Genomic DNA, 20,727 nt, shown 5'->3' with positions numbered 1-20,727 from the left:
TGGACAAAACTCGACGTGTTTTCCACAGTAGTGGAATGCTAGGGTTAAGCGTTGGACTATCATGCCGTGGGTCCCAGGTTCGAATCCTAGGTCTGGCAAGTACTCACACATATTGTTTTTCAATATGTGTGTGAGTCAGGGTATGGACCTAATAGGTTGAGCAAGTGGCTGACATCCATTTCTCGTAAAAAAAAAAATCTGTTAATACAAACCTCTACTCTGTGGAGGCCCATATGATCCTATTAGGATCGGACATGGTCGAAAAAAAAAATATATATTGAAATCTCAATAAGAGTTCTGGAAAAAACTCGATCAAAGTAATTTGCAGTAAAGATATTACTGAACTCTCTGATGAGTCTTCTAGTAATGTCCATAATGAAATAAAAAATGAAAATATAATTAGCGAAACACTTTGTATAGATGAAAATGTGACTGACGCTAATGCCGATGACGTTTTATTAAATAATATTGAAACATGCTGTCCTGAAAGTTATGAAAAATCACAATAGTTTATTAAATTTATACTCTAGAACAGAGATCGGTAACCTAGGACGTAATACAATATTTTTAAATTGTCAAGCAGACATATTATATTAATATATTTGATCGATTAAAAGATTAAAAGTTAAAAATATTCAGGATCACGCAAGCAAAATTTTCAATGTAGGTATATAACTAGGTACAAGATACGAGGGTGGGTCAATAATTCCTTAGAAAAAAGCATTAAAACAGTTTTTATTTTTGTATTTTTTTTTATTTCTCAACATAATCTCCTTGGAGCTCAATACACTTGGTTAGACGTTTCTCAATTTTTTTTAAACCGTCAGAAAAATAAGTTTTCGGAAGGTCCTCAAAATAAGCATTTGTCCGATCGATGACTTCTTCATTTGAAAAAAAACGTTGTCCACTTAGCCATTTTTTTAAGTTTGGGAAAAGGAAAAAGTCACTGGGGGCTAAATCTGGCGAATACGGTGGGTGGTCGACCAATTCGAACTTCAATTCTTCAATTTTAGCCATTGATCGTAAACATGTGTGAACACGGGCATTGTCCTGATGAAAGAGGATTTTTTTCCTGTTTAAATGAGGCCGTTTTTCTTCAATTTTGTTTTTTAGCTGGTCCAATAAAGATGCATAATAATCCCCTGTTATTTTTTTTCCTTTTTCCAAATAGTCAACGAAAATAATTTCACGTGCATCCCAAAATACAGTAGCCATAACCTTACCAGCTGATTTTACGGTTTTCACCTTCTTTGGACATGGTTTGCCTTCGCAATCCACTGCTTTGACTGTTCTTTCGTCTCGGGAGTATAGTGGTGTATCCATGTTTCATCTACAGTCACAAAGCGACGAAAAAATTCATCCGGATTGCGTTGCATGAGCGACAACAGGGCTTTAGAGGCCACCACCGTATTGCGTTTATTGTCGACTGTGAGCAAACGCGGCACCCATCTTGCAGAAATATTTTTCATGCCCAATTTGTCATGTAAAATAGAAATGACGCTACCTTTTGAGATCCCTGTAACCTCAATTATCTCACTCAACTTTAATCTTCGGTCACTTAACACCATATCGTGGATTTTATTGATCATTTCTGGTGTAGTCACCTCTACAAGATGTCCTGAGCGTGGTTCATCCTTTGTTGATGTACGACCACGTTTAAATTCATTTAACCAGTTATAAATAGTTGCAAGTGAAGGAGCAGATATGCCGTGAACTAAATCCAACTCATTTTTTATTTCCTTTGCCGTTAACCCTTTTATATTAAAATGTTTAATAACAGCTCTAAACTCAATTTTCTCCATTTTCCATTTTTCCATTTTCCACAAGCAAATTTTTTTTTTAAATGTACGAGAAACACACAACAACCCGACCAATCTGATTGAAACTTCGCAGCATACTGAATCGGTAGTGCCGCTGCATGAAAACAAACCGCTTACAGTACTAGTCGCGCCACCTGTCGGCTTTTCTAAGGACTTATTGACCCACCCTCGTACTAAACGAAATTGCGCAGAGCTTTTTTTACAACAAATGAATCGAATTAATAATAAAATATAACGTTTTTATTAGAATGTATAGACTTTAATGAAATTTAGCATTCTTCGTATCAAATAGTTTCTTTCATTATCTCATCTGGTATATTTTTGACGACGAAAGTTATGTAGAAACACTGGTGAGGCTGGGTCGAATATCGTCCTGCAGCGACTCATTGTCGATCCATATTCAAGAATTAACCATTGTATTATACATCTATAATGTGTGAGTAACATTGCCTAAATTAACTCATTTAGTGCTAACACCGCGACTGGCGCGTTTGGAGTCATTGGCCATTAGATATAATTAACCTGTTATTTAAATGTGGTAATTAAAAGGTTAGCAGTGATTGTGTTAATTTTATTATATCTCTAAATATCTTTTTTTTCACAGAATTTAATCTACAATGGCATTCACATTAATAGACTTTTTAATCATATTGATAACAATCGCATTGGCAGTATATTTGTATGGAAAGAGACAGTGCAGTCGGTTTGAGAACGCTAAAATAAAATTTATAAAACCATACATTTTGGCGGGAAATACTTTAAACGTCACACTTGGATATGAGCATTTGTACTATTCCGTCAGAAGAACGTATGATGCTTTCCCGAATGAACGGTATATTTTACTTATTTATTTATTCAATAATAATTGTAGTTGAACCGGTAGCCAACTCCGAATCATGGTAAAATTATATAAGTAGAAAGAAAATAAAAAAATGAAGGAATAGAAAACGATCGTGTCAACTAAGGCCATCCGCTTGTGTTTGAACATGTACCGTTAAAAAAAAAACGATTTTTTTTTTATTCACACTATCTACAATCCTTTTTATCTCCATCCTCACAAATAATTACATTGAAATTATATCAAACTCTAGATATGTAGCAATCATACCATACACACTTCGAAAACAAATCGAAGTTGCGATGGGCACTTGTCAGCAGATTTCTCAATCATAACTCAGATCAATAATGACTATTACGATTTATTAATTTGCAACCTAGATAAACAATGACTCTTGTAATGTATTGAATATTCAGTTATACATATAACGAAAGGCGATGATGGAAAGAGTCACTATTCACTAGTCTCTCGAACTAAATCGCTCGACCACCGACACCCCGTCGTTCGCTCTCAGTATTATTATTAACAATAGATCACTAGTTGTCACTATCGGATCGCGGCTTGGTCTGAGCATAGTTCACCGCAATTGCACTGTACTGTTATCGTTACTCCTACAATTATTGTAACTCTGTATCCAGGCAATAAACTCTTTAATCAACACACATCACCTTCTCCTTATTCAACCTCAAAGAAGTTAAACAATATACAGCCAACTTCAGCTTGTTTGCATCGTATCCGTACCGATACTTGTGAGTTACTGAATTCCCGCGTTATAATTCAGACATGAATTGAATGAAATGAATTATTGGATTAATGGATTTCTATGTTTTACAGGTATGTAGGATTTTTCCATATGACAAGTCAAATTGTTATTCTGAAGGATCTAGATATCATAAAACAAATAACAGTGAAGGATTTCGATCATTTTGTTGATCATCATTCATCAACCGATCCAGATGCGGATCCACTATTTTTTCATAATTTATTCAAACTCAAAGGTACATATGTTTACATACTTAAAACACTGACTATTATAACCGTTTAGATCAGTACTTCTCAAACTGGGAGGCGCGGCCCCCTAGGGGCCCTGGATCTCCTACCAGGGAGTCGCGAAATAATATATCAGTATTTGAAAAAAAACATAAAAACATGATCACTGGACGACACCTGATACAAATCAGTCAACATACTTTATCCATGGAAAAATAATCTAAGTAAATATTTATAAACTATTTTGATTTTTTAGCTATTTAGTTCATTTTTACTGGTAATAAAAAATAAATACAGGTCGTGTCTTTCAACGGAGACTTTGGAGCAAAGCCTGCGAATTAGCATTTAATAACTTAAAATTGTTTTTGTAGGCTCTAGCTGTAATAAATTTGAAGTAAATTAGCAAATAAACGAAATGTTCTATTATTTTTAATAAAATGTACCTATAATAATAATAAATAGTAAATAGAGTACTGTTGGTCACTAAAGACTAACATTTTTGAGGAGGGGAGCCTTGGATTTTTTTTCTGATTTAGAGGGCCGTGGTATAAAAAAGTTTGAGAAGCACTGGTTTAGATCACCTTTTTTACCTACTAAAATGCAGTGACATCTTTAAGCAGACAAATTTGAAATGTCGCCAATGCCACCATGGGCTACCAATTTACTAAAATGTCTAGTTCAACTTTAGTATTCAATACCATAAAATAAGCAATGTCTAAACTGAATATCAATCAAATCAGACAATGACTACAAAAAAAAAATGGCTGACACCTCGGAACTGGACCAATATTACCCATACCTAGATAATTCTAAGCTGGCTCCAGTGTTGCCAACCGTACTATAATTATAGTAGGTACAATACTATAATTTTGATTCGGCGAAAAATGTAAAATACTATAATTTTACGCCAAATATGCCAAAATACTATAATTTTAAGGGATTCAAGACGAAAAATGTTCCTGTACTATATGTTTTCAGAAATATTATAATTTTTACGCTTTTGTACAATAATCAGCACAGAAAAAGTTGGCAACACTGGCTGGCTCTCACATCAAAACTCGTCTCGCCTGGAACGTGTCAAATACGTCGACGTGACGTCATCGTTATTCACAAAACACACGTTGCCAAATGGAGCTCCGCAGATTGGTCGAAAGCGACTTTTTAGTTTGAAAAAAAATCTACTTTTGTAATCGACAAGTTGCATTCTTCTCAGGCAATGAGTCGAAGAGACCAGGACGCATACAAACATCTACGAATTGGTATACCGGCCGTGTACCTATACCGGTTCGCCGATCGCTGCATCCAAATATCTGTACGTTTCGAAGGTTACGTGTGACTGTCGATAGGTAGATGTGCGCGGTCATCAGATCCAAAACGGAGCGACGTTCTTAGAAGGTTGGATTTATGGTTGTGTGGCAGACGAGGCGAGTTTAGATGTGAGAGCCAGCTAAGGCTGCAGACACACGGCATTGCAGTGGACGTGCATCGACGCAGGTCTTATTTGATTTCAATTTCATCTGCATAGAATCACCAATTAGATTTATTTTATCCAATTGAGGGGTATGGAAGCAAAGGCAGCAATCTTGGAAAAAATGGCAAAATAACCTATGAATGCAGAATAATATAGATTTGCTCATTATGCATATGGTAAAACAATATTTGAGGCGCAAACCTTGCATTCTTTCATACAAAAATCACTTTAAAAATTCACATTAGAAGCAAAGGCTGCATTCTTGTATATTCAATATTATTCCAATACAAAAAAGTCACGTGACAAAATGGCTGCTCGGTACAATTTGAGAGCAAACACAGCTAACTTTCAATTAGTTAGACGCAAAACCAGCAATCTTATAAATTTGGAAGCAAATGTACCAATATTGACTTTTATAATTAAAATATCTTAATAAGTGTAGCGAAATTACTGATTTTTATTATACACATTATCTTTTTAACTTATTTCTACATTGAAAAAAAAGCAAAGTTCTGCATTCAACGTTTTTTGCCTTAACTTAGTTTTTTAGCTTTTTCTCCAAAACCAATGACATTATTAATCGACAACGCACTCAGTTCAGTAGCTAGCAAGTAAATTCGTGCATAGCGACATTCGCACATTCATAGATAGACGTCACGCATTTTCCATTATGCGATATCACGCATCGGGAATTTATAGCAATATCACCTTTATTGTAATGGCGTCAGAACAGTGTTTCAAGTATCAATGTTCATTTGAGCGAACCATTCGGCAGACCCGACAAAAAGCATCGAGAGTTTATAGCAATATCACCTTTATTCAGTGTTGCCATCCTTTTCTATGCTGATTATAGTATAAAGGCGTAAAAATTATAGTATTTCTGAAAAATATATAGTACAGGAACATTTTTCGTCTTAAATCCTTTAAAATTATAGTATTTTGGTATATTTGGCGTAAAATTATAGTATTTTACATTTTTCGCAAAATTAAAATTATAGTATTGTACTATAATTATAGTACGGTTGGCATCACTGCCTTTATTGTAAATGGCGTTAGAACGGATTATGCCATTCGGCAGACCCGACAAAAAAGGTGAATGTCATTTTTTTTCCAGATGCTTCGTCCATATTAATGTCATTGTTCAAAACACTGTTTTGGCAGAAAGCTGCCTTTACTTCTATACCCCTCAATTGGTGATTCTAATCGGATGAAATTTGAATCAAATAAGGCCTGCGTCGACGCACGTTCACTGCAATGCCGTGTGTCTGTAGCCAAAGATAATATAATATCATCAATTTTAACTCAATATTATTATATCCATACGAATAATTTATTTCAGGTGATAAATGGCGGGACATGAGAAATACGCTAAGCCCTGCATTTACTGGATCCAAAATGAAGGCCATGATTCCTTTTATTGGGCAATGCGCCGAAAGATTGGTTGATTACATGAACAAACAAATTAAAGACAAAACTGATAAAGGTTGGTACCTAGTACAATATTATTATGATTTGTATACCTTAACGGCCCACGTACGCCACGTAGGTCAAAACGGAGGTTTTGTGGTATTTTCAAAGCATAAGCCTAGACAATCCTTAAACGTCGTAGATAATCTATTTATATAATTTTGAAGCCTTGTTATCCTTTATATTTATTTTAAATATTTGATGACTGCATAAAGTATTTTTTATTACATAAATAGTATTCTTTTAAACCTCTCGACCTAATGTTTAAGAATATAGTTATAAGTCATAGTCATAGTCAAGAATTTGAAAAGAAACGATTTTTTTCGAATCGGTACATGTTCAAACACGCACGTTAACATGATCTTACTCCCTACTTCATTTATCGTTTGTCAATTTATGGCTATGGCCGTATGTTGTAGCTTAACCACTGGGAAATGCCAATAGAAATGGCGTAATTCAAAAAAATACTACCTTATTCTTAGGTCAATAATTATTATAAAGCAAACATTATTCGTAGGATGTTTATCACATTTGAATGGTCAAAAACATAGGTTATAATCGAGTCGTATAGTATCATTTTTTTGCCTATTTTTTGAATAATAAAATGCCTAATTCTTGTCAAATTTGGGATCACAAAGATTATAAAATATATTTTTTATCGTAAATATATCACTATATAATGATAACATTAATTTTACTAATAGTTTTGTAAATGCGTTTAAAAATTAATAAACCTAAAAAAATTTAACACATGGATGTACTGAAATATGACTATATTCTAAAATATTAGAGCGAGAGGTTTAAAAGAATACTATTTTATGTAATAAAAATACCTAATACAGTCATCAAATATTTAAAATACATATATAGGATAATAAGGCTTCAAAATTATATAAATAGATTATATACAACGTTTAAGGAATATCCAGGGTTATGCTCTGAAAATACTATAAAAGCTACATTTTGACCTACGCTGAGCATGTGGGCTCTTAACTAGAAAATATAAAATGATTTATTACTGTAGCATCCATCTAGATTCTAGAACCTTTTGAAATTTCATCGATATTATAAGTCGTTATCATTCTACCTATTCGTCAGTAGTAATATCATTTTAATATCATTATCATCGTCAGTATGACTGACAAAGTATCTATTTTTCGTACCCCTACTTCTTCCAAAAGTCACGCTTTTCCAATGGTTTTATTTTTCTTCTAGGTCTACCATACTACGAATTAGAGCTAAAGGATCTCTTCGACAGATATGCAAACGACGTAATAGCATCGTGCGCGTTTGGCATAGAGTCGGATTCGCTGAACGAGGAAAACAATACCTTTTTCGAAATGTCCAAAGACCTCACTAACTTAAAACGGAGTGTTATACTCAAGTCTGCAGGATTTGTTCTTTTCCCAAGGGTTATGAAGGTTAGTCAATGACCTCGTATTCTTTTTCTTCATCAAGACCTAATGACTGAATATCGTGACCCATATGATTTAGCCACGTTACAGACTTTCTCCACGGCTTTCGTCCATCCCTCGTGTTATTCAGCGGCACACAGGGTCTTTGCAGTGGCGAAGACTCCATACTACGCGATTATTTGAAGCCTACTTTCTTAAGAAAAATATTTTTAATTGCATATTGACTTATTTATATAATCACTTGATTATATTATATTATATAAAATAATTCATTTCGACAACGAGAGATGCCATATCGTCGCTATAGGATTTGTTTCCCGAATAGACCAAATGTCAATTTTACAGGAGACGAAAAACAAATTTCACTGTCGTATATTTTAATATCAGTAGATGTATCAATCATTCTTTCTATACTGTATGATTGCAACATTATCTAAGAATAGATTCCAAGAATAATATACTGGTATAAATCATTAAATGCACAGAAAATGCGTTTTATTTACAAGTACTCATTGTGGATATTCGGGAAATGTTTAGCGCTCTCTCAGAATAATGGATATTCGGGACAAAAAATGGACGTTCGGGATTTAAGACCGTAGCGTATTGCTGCACAGCCCACAGATTACTGAGTGGTCAAAAAGTACGCGCCTCAAATGTTATATTTATTTACACGATAATTGTTAATTATTACCTCTACTATTTAAATACTTAATGATCGTAATTACCCAAGTTCGTATGTAATAATAACACGCGGCAATCGCTTTTTTCGGTTTTTTTTCGGATTATGTAATAAAATAGTTTTTAAGTAATTAACTATTTTTTTATTGAACGGATATTTCACAAGATTTAAGAATGTACCATTCTAATAATTGAACATACTTACATATTTTTTTTAAATCACTTCTGATAAAATATATTATAAGGTATCTACTACTTCAATTACTAACCGACGTCACGGTCATTTCTCCAATATTTTATGATGGTACTTACTCGTACTTGCTAAAAATTTTATATTAATACTTTTTCCAAAAAAAAAAAAAAAGTCTATTTATATATATTTGTATATTATTATATATATATATTGGTACTGTTCGGTTAAAGCGGATACAGCGGAAAACGCATTTTGAAAATAGCCGATAAACTGAATTATTTGTTGGTTTGGGTTAGTTTGGGTTAGTTTAGGTTAAGTTAGGTTGGGTTAGGTTAGGTTAGGTTAGGTTTGGTTAGGTTAACCTAACAAATAATCCTGTTTATCGGCTATTTTCAAAATGCGTTTTCCGCTGTATCCGCTTTAACCGAACAGTACCTATATATTTCTATAATTGACAATTAAACTTATTACAAACCACCAAATAAATATTATATATTTACTATTGTAAGGAACAACAACACAAAATAATAGCATGTATAAATTAATTACCATTGGCTGCTAATATTAGGTAGGTACAATATCCTAAGTATATAATATCCACCAAATAAATAGTTACTAACATACATATTAAATTAAAATATTAATTATCAGCGCATTCAAAAATAAATAATAGCATCGCCTTTATTTTCATAGAAATACCTAGATTAAAAGTAAAATAAAGACAAACAATGTTTGATTAATAATAATTTGAAATAATAATTATTTTTTACGTCATAGTAGTTGCCGGGTCATACTGTAGAATTCATATAACCGTTGGGATTTTGTGTCATTTATCAAAACAAAATGCAGTTATTTAGGTTAAAATACTCACTTCCACAACTCTATTGTAAGTTCAGGGCGAACTGGTGATGTATCAGCTATGAATGATCTCTTCAAATTTGATGAATTCACTATTAAAACAATAGTAACGTTAAAAACAATATCAATAAGACGAAATTTGAAAGAAGTCTCCAGACGGCGGAAAAATATGAAAGTGGGCGTGATTGTTTTAGAGCTAGACAGCGTGAATGTGGGAGCGAGATGCACGGCATGAGCGCGGTTTGATTGGCTAAAGTCATATTCGGGAAATAAACACTCAGCCAGAGATATATTTCGACCGAAATTAACTTGGATATTCAGGTACGAATAGTTGGACATTCGGGAGAACACCACGGAGTAATTGTAACTTAACATGGCGTATTCGGGTTTTTTAAAAAAATATCTCTGTTCCTAGATAAAAATATATTGTTTTTATAAATGATTTCGGTAGAGTTCGATAAAAGAAATTGAACTGCATTAAAATGTCGATTTCGACAAAAATGGATATTCGGGAAACAAATCCTATAGCGACGATATGTATAGGAATGTATTACACAGATAATTATAAAACAATCTGCAAAGTTTAAAAAAAATATATACCACAGCGCGCAATTTGTCTTGACGTAAATAAAGGTCGGGTTATATCTCAAATAATTCTCAATTTTTTTCATATGGACTTTACGTTACGTAGCCCCGTCCAGTCTATTGAATTGTATGAACTATGGCAAGCTCCGATCGCAGAGCCTAACCGTTTTAGGTCAAACGAGAGTGAGGACGCACCAGCTGATGCGTCTTCACTCCCACTTACAGTCGAAATACAACAACGGTCCCACGTCGCAGCGCGAATGCAGCGCCAGTGTGGCCTCGCTCAACCGTCGCGCATAATATTGTTGTCATGACTCATGACTGCACTTTGTTCAGAATTATTAATAATAATTAGATAATTTAAAAAAATCATTTCTATTTTGTTTAATCGAATATTAATAAATATATACTGTTTTTAAAAATAAAAAGAACTTTTATCTAATGATTTTTGATGTATAAGTGTTCTGAAAAAAATACGTAATTTAAACTGAACGCTTAATTCTATGTCGTCAGTGAGTTTTTGAAGTTTCATTAAATTAGTGTATCGTTGTCATGAGTGTGTACCTATTCATTAGAAGTAATATCGTATTATCTATCTATCTATCTCGTAAGTATACCTGACAAGTAGGTTCTTTTATCAGAACTCCACAGCCTACCTCTTTCTAAAAGTTACCCTTCGCCACTGGGTCTTTGTTAATGAGAAACCTGTGAAATTATTAATTTTGTCTGTCTAACCGGACAGAGCTTTTCGTCTCACAACATCAAAAATTTGCCCTGATAAGTATGTGTTTTTAACCGGCTATTTTAAAAATATAATATACAATAATTCACGCGTCGCGCTGGCATCGTCCGTGTGGTTTCGCTTTGCCAAATGCAATGCTATTCGGGAGCGCGTTCCTCGATCGCTCAAGCAATCATGCCTTGTAATGAGAATGAGTGCGACAGCAATAATATTCGTCTGTAGGAGATAGCGTGAGATAGCAATACTTCTTCGAGCGCCACTCACTGTTGCCAAGGCGCGTTCCATACTCGAACCGTATAAACTACAGAAAAGAAAGAGTGAGTTCTGAGTTCCCTGGTATAAACGTATAACCAAAAAAAGACTTTGTCTACGAACATTTTCACACACGGTTTATACGTTTGAGTTGTGCGAGCCGCTCAAGCCTCGTAAGACGCCCAGTAAAACCTCCCGAAAGCAGATTCATATTATTAATAATTATTGTCTGTTATTTACAGCTTGGATATTTTTTATAATGCTGATGTTGCCTCAGCATTATTAAACATTATAATAGAAAAAAATCTTATTGAGACATTTACAAAAACGGTTTTACTATTAAACTTAATTATTTGCACTATTCCGATGAATGAGTGGAAAGTGAAAGATGTTTTTCCACACTCAAACGAATCAAATATTTTAGCAGAAACACCATCACGCAACCAAGATTGAAGGCATTATATATGCTCAGTATCCAAAAAAGAATGAATTTGTGTCGATGAAAAACAGAAGAATGGATTTCTCATACAAATGAACAATAACATAGGTACTTTAAAAAAAGTGAACTCCCAGTAAAATAACTCACCGATCGCCACTGCCTGATTATCATTATTACTTTAGAGCTAGATTATCACTAAAGAACCCGGCCACTGGTGGAATTACAAAATTATTTTTTCATGCACCCGCATGGATATGGCGGGCTTGCGTTCAACAACTTTGTCGCTGCTACGGTCACTGATGAATAAATGCTAGTTATCAATATCCGTGCTTGGAAATATGTACGTAAGCAGTTCGTAAGATTTTGTATCGAAATTTAATGGCCGTATAGTATTGAGATCAAATTCATGTCTAAATAAATCTTTCAATAAATATGTAATAAAAACCCCCGGATTACAGGGGAAAGGGTAATGACAACATTTTGCGTTACACTCAAATTTGGTGCACAGAATTTTATTTCAATGTCACGCCGTGCGGTAAAACAAAACGTTTTTGTGCCTCCTGTAAAATTTGATTTGTGTGGATTACGTCATGTCCTTTTTTCTTTCTACGGTCAATTTGTTATCTTACAAGTAAGTGGGCTTTCAGATGGGATACCGGTGTCCAGCCAACGGCGTGGCTCGATTCCGCATTTACACATAACTAAATGGGAGCGTTCAGATGGAAGACACTCGTGTCGTACTTTTTTTAAGCCACCTGCGTGGCTGAGATTCCGCATTTACACATACATAAATGGGAGAGTTCAGATGGAAGACACTGTGTTTACGAGTATGGCACACTTTTCTTTTGCCCGCCACAATGTCAAGCCGCTGGAACACATTTTTATTGCCGTAGCGAGGTTTTAATTACCTATTGTCTATTCACTGCAGTGTAGAGTGGCTGGATTCTTCGGTGGCTGGACACCGGCGTCCCGTCTGAAAGGGGCCTAAGATTAAACTCTTATCACTAACTTACAATTATGTTGGTTTAACAGTTCTTCAAGCTTAGTGTGCTGTCTGAAAAAGTGGCTAACTTCTTCCGAACAACAGTATCGGAAATCATCGAGTCCAGAAAGAAATCAGGAGTCGTCAGAATGGACATGATCCATCTGATGATGCAAGCCGTTAAAGGATCTATAATCGAAGAAAAGGACACAACATTCAGTACTGATGACGTTGGCTTTGCCACCGTATATGAAGACACGTCGGACAGGAAAACTACGAAGAGAAGTAAGACATGAAATGAAGGTGGTCCAAAATAAACTTTGCATATTGTTTTTTTTAATATTAATTAAGTGTCGGGATGTTTTATATGGCGGCAAGTGAGGCCACATTTTTTTTTACAATAATTGTAAGTTTATCTTTGACTTAGAAAAACTTTGAAAAAATAAGCCGTTACCTGAGTCTATTAATATTACAGTGGATTAGGTTAATGAAAACGTACGCGATTCATCTGTGTCTCATATAGCACATGATAATTATAATCTAATTATTGTATTGGACCAAAACTCTTCTTTGCCATACAGCGGTTATAATCAATTCAGAAGTGCCCATGATGAATTAATAAAAAATCAAATTTTATTGGCCTCAAATCTTGATACACAATCTTTACAATGAAAAATAAATATACATACACTCCAATATTAATAAAGTTTTATGAATATAAATAATTAACAGTGTAGAATGTTAGTCTCCAGAAATTTGTTTATAAACATATATATTTATTATGACACAATATTGGTTATGTTTACAATACATGCTGTTTACTTGGTTGTATTGAACGACTAACTAAATGACACTATGCGCATGCGCATGTACCCTCGAGACCGAAATGAATATAATCATGATAATAAATTATGTTGCATCGGCGCGCGCAACTTCGTCAAACGCCAAAAATACACTCTGATCTGTTTTCCAAACGCGCCAAAAGAAGTATAACTTCAAAAAATATTTTTATTTTGTTTTTAGATACATATTTATTAATTAATACAGTTAAAATTGTAAATTATCAAAAAAAAATCTCAAATTGTAAGCTTCGTATTTTTCCGCTAGGTGCTGGTATAAGCAACCCCTTTAATGAGAAAACTGTTTTAGATTTTTTAGATATACGATTAAAGCTCGCGGGCACAACAAAAATACTTGGCGGGTCATAGTTTGCCCAGCCTGGTATACAGCGATTGACTTTCGCATTTAATTTTATTACTCTGTTCTGTGGACTTAATAACAGTGTGCCTTATTTTTAAAGATTGGACCCTAGATGAAATCACAGCACAGGTAGTGGTATTCTTATTTGCTGGACTTGACACAACATCGACGTTACTAAGTTTCATAGCCCATGAACTAACTATGTGTCCTGCGGCGCTGAAAAAATTGCAAGCAGAAATAGACGAATATGTGAAAGATCATAATGGAGCCATGGTTTCATATAACGACCTGCACAAACTCAAGTATTTGGATATGGTATGCTCTGGTATGTCGGTATGCTTCTTTTGCTCCCATTATTTTGTAATTAGGCAGGGGAGGCCCTACCTTAGGGGTTCGTAGGGACCATCCCCACATATGTATAATGTCAAAACTATACTATGATATTTTTATTATTGCATTAATGATTAAAATAAATACTTAATTTATTCCATACATCTCAACCCGTCGCTATTTTATAGAGATATTTACTATTTTTATTTAATTTTTTTAAATTTGACTCTTTAGGATATGTGGATATGTTCTTTGTTATGACTAGGCTTAGGATTCTTAGGTATTTAAATTTTTTTTTGAGTGGCCCCACAACAAAATATCAAAAATGTCTAACTGTTTCAGACAATTTTGAAACATTTAAGCCCTATTTGTTAGCACCTATTTTCAAATATTTTTGGATAATTACATATTTTTACACATTTTAGGTTTAAGCACATATTTTCACATAAACACAAAATTAATTAACACAATAACAATAGTAACACAATTGAAATGTTAGAATCATCTACAAAGTCATTAGTGGAGCAAATTGATATTTTACACAGTACCTACTACTGCTGCAATAAGAAAATGTTCCTGGACCAATTGGAATAAAAATAAGTACAAAATTAAATAGTGTTTTAAATAAAAATACTGGACTTCAAACGCTGCAGAATATTAAAGCTGTTTTGGGAAATCCATCGATGCCTCAGATGTTTAAATTTTTTCTACTACAGAAATAGTTTCATTTACATATGCAATAATAACATAGCAGTGGAAAGAAGTTTATCCATGTATAAAAATTTGCTAGAGTCAAATCGTCAAAGATTCACTTTCGAAAATTTGAAATATTTTTTTTATTATTTATTGTAATAAAGCGTTTTCTGTTTGTGAATAAATTAAACTCTTGAAATAGATATGATTTAAAGTAATATTAACTTAAATTTTTATGACCTATTTTTGTTTTTTAGCACATAATTATGAAATTTTAATAACATATTTTCCAATTATATCTACATATTTTAGGTATCTATTATTCATTTTTAGCACCTACAAATCCTAAGCCTAGTTATGACTAATTAATTAATAAACCAAACTATCACAAATGAGACAGTAATATAAGTAATATGCAGTGATGACTGTTGGTAGAGGTATCATGCACTGCTTATGGGTGGTAGATAAAGTAAGAATAAAGAATAAAACAATTTTTGACGGTATACTTTGTTAAAAAGAAGTTCAAAGTTTATTGTTGCATCAAAAGTACATACGTCGCACCCCCAGAAGTATACTGTAGTATGTCAAAATTAGCCATTTTTCAGGAGAGCCGAAACAAACTTTTTGAACCATGTTTATGTACTTGATTTAATGTGTTATGGTTTTACAATGTCCATTTTTTTGTAGAATTGGAAAAATATATCTTTCTAGTGTCATTCATATAATGATTAAAAAGACAGTATTTTTTGTAAGAAAAAATATTTTTTGAGTTACTTCCTTGTTCTTCAAGGAAATTAAAATAAACTCTGGGCTCAACTGTCAAAATCAGTATTGTAACTCAGTGCTCCACTTACTGAAAAATGAATTCCCAGAAGGACACTAGAGCAACTCAGTTACCTCAGTATTCAGCTAAGGACTTGTTTTTTTGCTATAAAGATATTATAAGAAGGACAATGGATGAAACTCAATTTATGTAAAAAAACACTGAAGTTAGGCGTATATCTTATTAAATATTTTTTTGAGATACGCCAGTGTTCTCCTGAGATAGAGAAAAAAAATGTTATTGAACTGCATCCATAACTCAAAACAGCCAAATTCAGACTTACGCCATTGTACTTCTAGGGGTGCGACGTATGTAACGAAAAAAATCAACCATACCTACTTTTTTTTGGAAAATTATATAGCGTTACTTTATCGTCTTATTATACGTGATTGATACTATAGCTATCATACCATTCATCATTACATGGGTGACATACTTTAATATGTATATTTTGTTGTCAAAACAAAACAGTATAAAAAAACGATTGTCAGAATTTCCTCAATCATAACTAGATCAGTAAGGTCTCTTATGATTTGTTAATTGCGATAATATGTTTAGTAATATAATAGACTGCATTCGCATAATTAAGAAAAACACCTCACTCACTCACACATCGAGTCATTCACTCGACATAGTCAACCGTCATTCCACTCGAGTCCAGTCTCTCGGTTCATTAATAAAATCAATGTTTCGATCTCTTCAGTACCTACATCCGTACCCACGATTATAACCTTACGCTGTCATCCTTATTATTGTATTTATGTTTTCTTGTAACGATCGATAAACTCTCTCTTTGAAACCTACAAGCAACAACGACATTTTTGTCTCCACCACAAACCCCAAAATACGAAAGAATAAAGTATTTTTTTTTTTGTAGAAACTTTTCGACTTTGGCCAACTGGTGGATCCATTGATAGAGTCTGTACAAAGCCATACAAACTTCCACCTGCAAATGACGGTCATCCAGGGATGCAGGTAAATTAATATTTATTACCACAAAATACATTGTGGTTAGTTTTCACAATATTCTTTACATCAAAGATAATCAAAATTGCACATGCAATGAAACCGAAAGCTTCATATAAAAATCTTTCTCTCTTTTTGATGCCGTCGTCCGTCAAAGTTAGGCAACCAAATTGTAGTAATCTCCCTATTCTGGAGCAGTCGTATCCTGTCAATAATGATTTGAATATTGTGCCACTTACAGCGCTCGAAATGGTAAATTTTACGAACCGGAGCGCTCGTTCATTTTCTGAAAAAATTAGCATAGTTGTGTAATATGTGAGTTTTATAAAAATAAGTGTGTTAGATTCTTTGACCTATCTAGATCAAACGTCCACGAGAGGAGGAGCGAAAATTTTGCCGATTAAACGAATCGGAACAGCGCTCCAGTTCATTTGAAATCCTGGCCACCTACAGAGATTGCCTAGCAAAGAGAATCTTCTTCTAGCCACACATCTCTGTTTTAAGCTAGATATATCATACTTCTCAATACGAAAAATATGGCCAAAGTATGCAGCCTTTCTGCGCTAGATAGTAGCTATGACTAATTCTCTTCTCTTATTGGCTCGTTTTAAAACTTCCTCATTGGTAATGTGATCATCCCAGTAAATCCTTATCGTACGCCAATATAGCCACATATAAAAAGACTCGTATCTTCTAGTGATCAATCCCTTTAACCCCAAACCTGTTTCGTTTGCAGAAGACATGTTTCATGTATTTAAAAGTGCTTCTTGCCATCTTGATTGTAATAATGATCTCATATGTTGGTCTCTAGCCTCCTTGTAGATAGAAATCGATGTTCCACTGTCAATACCAGCTTGCCTTCAATGTAGAGCCGGGATTAGAATAATAGTCATAATAATATAGGCATTGTCGCCAAGGAGGACACAAGTCGATAGTTCATTGGATTAAATATCGTACATACATAATGAGAGATACCTAAAGGACGAAACAAATGTCATGAAGTGTGGCGACAGATCAAACACACTTGAATACGTATGACGCCTTTTTATAAATTAGAGTTTAGAGCACTCGCTGTGTGCACGAATCTCACTTGTTCGAAAAGTTTTACTGTTTTTTTTAAGTATGTAGGTAGGTATGCGAGTCATATTCTCTTTCACTAGAGTCCTCCATCTCCTCTTATCTTCGGCCAGTATCCTCCGGACGTATGCACCTGACCGCTTTAGCATCTTTTTTGACACCGTCCAACCACCGGAGTCCAATCTTGCTACATGACCCGACCATCGAAATCTACCAAGCTTAACGAATGCCGAGATACATTTATGTTATATAGTCCAGTCAATGAGTGCTCAAAAGATGGGTGTAGAGTGCATGGAATATGTCACAATTTTTGACTTCGTTAAAAGTAGTTAGTAGGTAAACAGTCCCTGCCCCTGGGAGGTTAGCTAAAGGCGGAAGGGGGTCGAAAAGTCCAATTTTTTGGTTTTTCGCTTACATGTCGGAAACGGTGCATTTAGAAAAAAAAATATTTAAAATAAAAATGAAAGTTAATTAAATTTCCTATAAAATTGTTTCTATACATATTTGTCGAAATCCCAACGATTTCCGAGATATACGTTATTGAAAATCGATAATTTTCAACGATAATTGGCAGCCAATGAGCAAATGGGCAATATTCCGTGCACTCTACAATATACTTATTGACTGGACCAATATGTATAATACAGAATAATATTTAAGTTTCTGTCATTTTTCAGCTTTTCAAGGGAGACAGAATAATATTACCTATAACCTCGATTCATATTGATCCAAAATACTGGGCGTCTCCAGAAAAATTTATGCCTGAGCGATTTTCCGACGAGAACAAAGAGTTTATCCATCCATTTGCCTTCTTGCCGTTTGGAGTCGGACCAAGAAGCTGCATAGGTAAAACACAATTGATTTACCATAATAATAATATGATACGTCTTTAGTAATTTCAGGTGGTTCTGCTTCGAAAACTTTGTGAATAGTTGTATTAATCTAATATTATCATAGAGGTATTAAATAAAAAGCGGGACAGAATCGGCTTTCTCATACAACTGAATGACGCAGTAATAGCCGACAACTTAGAAAAAATAGCGACGCGATAAGAAAAATGCAGGGCATCACGGAGGATTTACTTTGGACATTATAACGTACCCATATAATGAATAATGTTAACGTTAATTTTGCCGCAAATTGATTACCAGCCTGCCACACTTTTTTAAAACATGCCTGCTTCACCATACTTTCATAAAACTTGCCACCCCTAGAATATTATATTGTAAAGGCAACATTTTTACAAGGGTGCTTATAAACCTACTAGTATGATAGACCTAAAACCACCATGTTTAAAAGTAGGTTTCGTGGAAATGATCTGATTGTCAGTAGATGGTGTGTATATAAATTTAAAGATTCTTGATGTATTTGTCTATTTAAGGTCTAACCTAATCTAACAAATTTGCAGACGATTTGAAACTAAAAATGAAAGATGCCGAAATTATACTGCGGGGATTGGATGTTTTTGACACATCAACTCAAAAGAACTGTCAAATTATTGACATAATAATAAACTAAATGAAAAATTTTACGAACCGGAACGCTTGATAATTTTTTGAGAATATCAACATATGTATATTTTATAAAAATAAGTGTGTCCGATTTATTGTTATGGCCTACCTAGCTCAGATTGTCGAATATTTTTTGTTCCAATAGACAGCGATAATATTAAAGATTTCATAAACCTGAGCTGTGCTCTGGTGCGCTCTGGTCATTTCGAGCCCTGAATTATTAAAAATTGGCGAACACCGATTGAAGAATGTTAAAACAAAACGCTTTCTATTTCACATATTATTATATTATTGGTATATATGTTGCAAATTTTAAATTAAAAATATGTACGTTGAAGATACTGGCCAAAATATTGCACATGTTCTAATGGTATTTTATCGGAAGAAAAATATCAGTCCAAAAGTATTGACGGACGTATCCGGAAATTTGTACATAAACAGTTCACCGCAGGACACTTAGGCCCGTTTCAGACGGGACACCAGTCTGGCGCTCGATATACTATAGGCGGCCTTTGTATTCGAATAAATGGGCCTTTGTATTATCTTTATGAACGCCCCAGATCTAATGAGTCAACTCGTGTCGGTACACTTTTCCGTCGGCCGCTACATTCTCAAGCCGCCGATACACTTGTTTTTATTACCGCAGCCAGTTTTATGTTCTAATTTATAACGCAAAATTATGCGTTGACTCATTAGCTCTAGGCGTTCATAAACATAATACAAATGTCCCTTTATTCGAATACAATGACCTCCTATATTATATCGAGCGCGACACCGGTGTCCCGTCTGAAACGGGCCTTATTCGTGCGCCGCAGTACGTGAAACATGAGTTCGTGTAACATTTAATCAAATGACGAGTTCTTCGTTGAGCATTTCACCGTGGAGTATATTTGTACGTTTGCTACAACATGTGGAGATGTCTTTACTAGGTTAGGTTAGCTTAGGGTTAATCTAATTGGAACAGTACTATTTGCAAACTATCGCCGCATTTTCTAAGATACGTACAAATGTATTCCACGGTGAAATGTTCAACGAAGAACTCGTCATTTGATAAAATGTTATACGAACTCTTGTTTCACGTACTGCGGCGCACGAATAAGTGTCCCACGATGAACTGCATACGTAAAACTTGCATGTAACCATTGACGGAACGCATTCCACATACGTATTCGACCACTGTTAATGTTGTCACCCGATAAATAGGATTACTTTTTTCAGGCAATCGATTTGCATTAATGGAGTTAAAACTCATGATATTTTATTTTCTGAGGAACTTCGATCTGATTGCAACTCCTAAATCAGAATATCCATTGAAAATCGCCAGCCACATCATCGGTTTACCATCTGTCAACGGATTCTGGATTGGTGTAAAGAAACGAAATATTTCATAATGGAAA

At 34.2% G+C, this 20,727-nt stretch overlaps 1 protein-coding gene across 1 annotated transcript; it reads left to right on the top strand.

Moving 5' to 3' along the window:
* The first annotated feature begins 4,864 nt into the window (after nucleotides 1-4,864).
* LOC147070297 (cytochrome P450 9e2-like) lies at nucleotides 4,865-20,721 on the top strand. The gene is made up of 7 exons (XM_085949943.1): nucleotides 4,865-4,907; nucleotides 6,459-6,602; nucleotides 7,802-8,007; nucleotides 12,781-12,909; nucleotides 16,707-16,751; nucleotides 18,497-18,665; nucleotides 20,549-20,721. The coding sequence occupies exons 1-7, from the start codon at nucleotides 4,865-4,867 to the stop codon at nucleotides 20,719-20,721; spliced, it is 909 nt and encodes a 302-aa protein (XP_085806069.1).
* The last annotated feature ends 6 nt before the right edge of the window (nucleotides 20,722-20,727 follow it).

The sequence above is a fragment of the Rhyacophila brunnea genome, unplaced genomic scaffold (assembly GCF_057557595.1).
Source record: "Rhyacophila brunnea isolate RB1 unplaced genomic scaffold, BYU_Rbru_1.0 scaffold_22, whole genome shotgun sequence".
NCBI classification, from domain to species: Eukaryota; Metazoa; Arthropoda; class Insecta; order Trichoptera; family Rhyacophilidae; genus Rhyacophila; species Rhyacophila brunnea.
This window is presented reverse-complemented; position numbering and strand designations above follow the sequence as displayed.

Coding starts and splice junctions, on each gene's coding strand:
- LOC147070297 (XM_085949943.1), top strand. CDS start 4,865: ATGAGTCGAAGAGACCAGGACGCATACAAACATCTACGAATTG. Junction 4,908..6,458: donor ATACAAACATCTACGAATTG/GTATACCGGCCG, acceptor AATTTATTTCAG/GTGATAAATGGCGGGACATG. Junction 12,910..16,706: donor TCCATCTGATGATGCAAGCC/GTTAAAGGATCT, acceptor GTCTGTACAAAG/CCATACAAACTTCCACCTGC.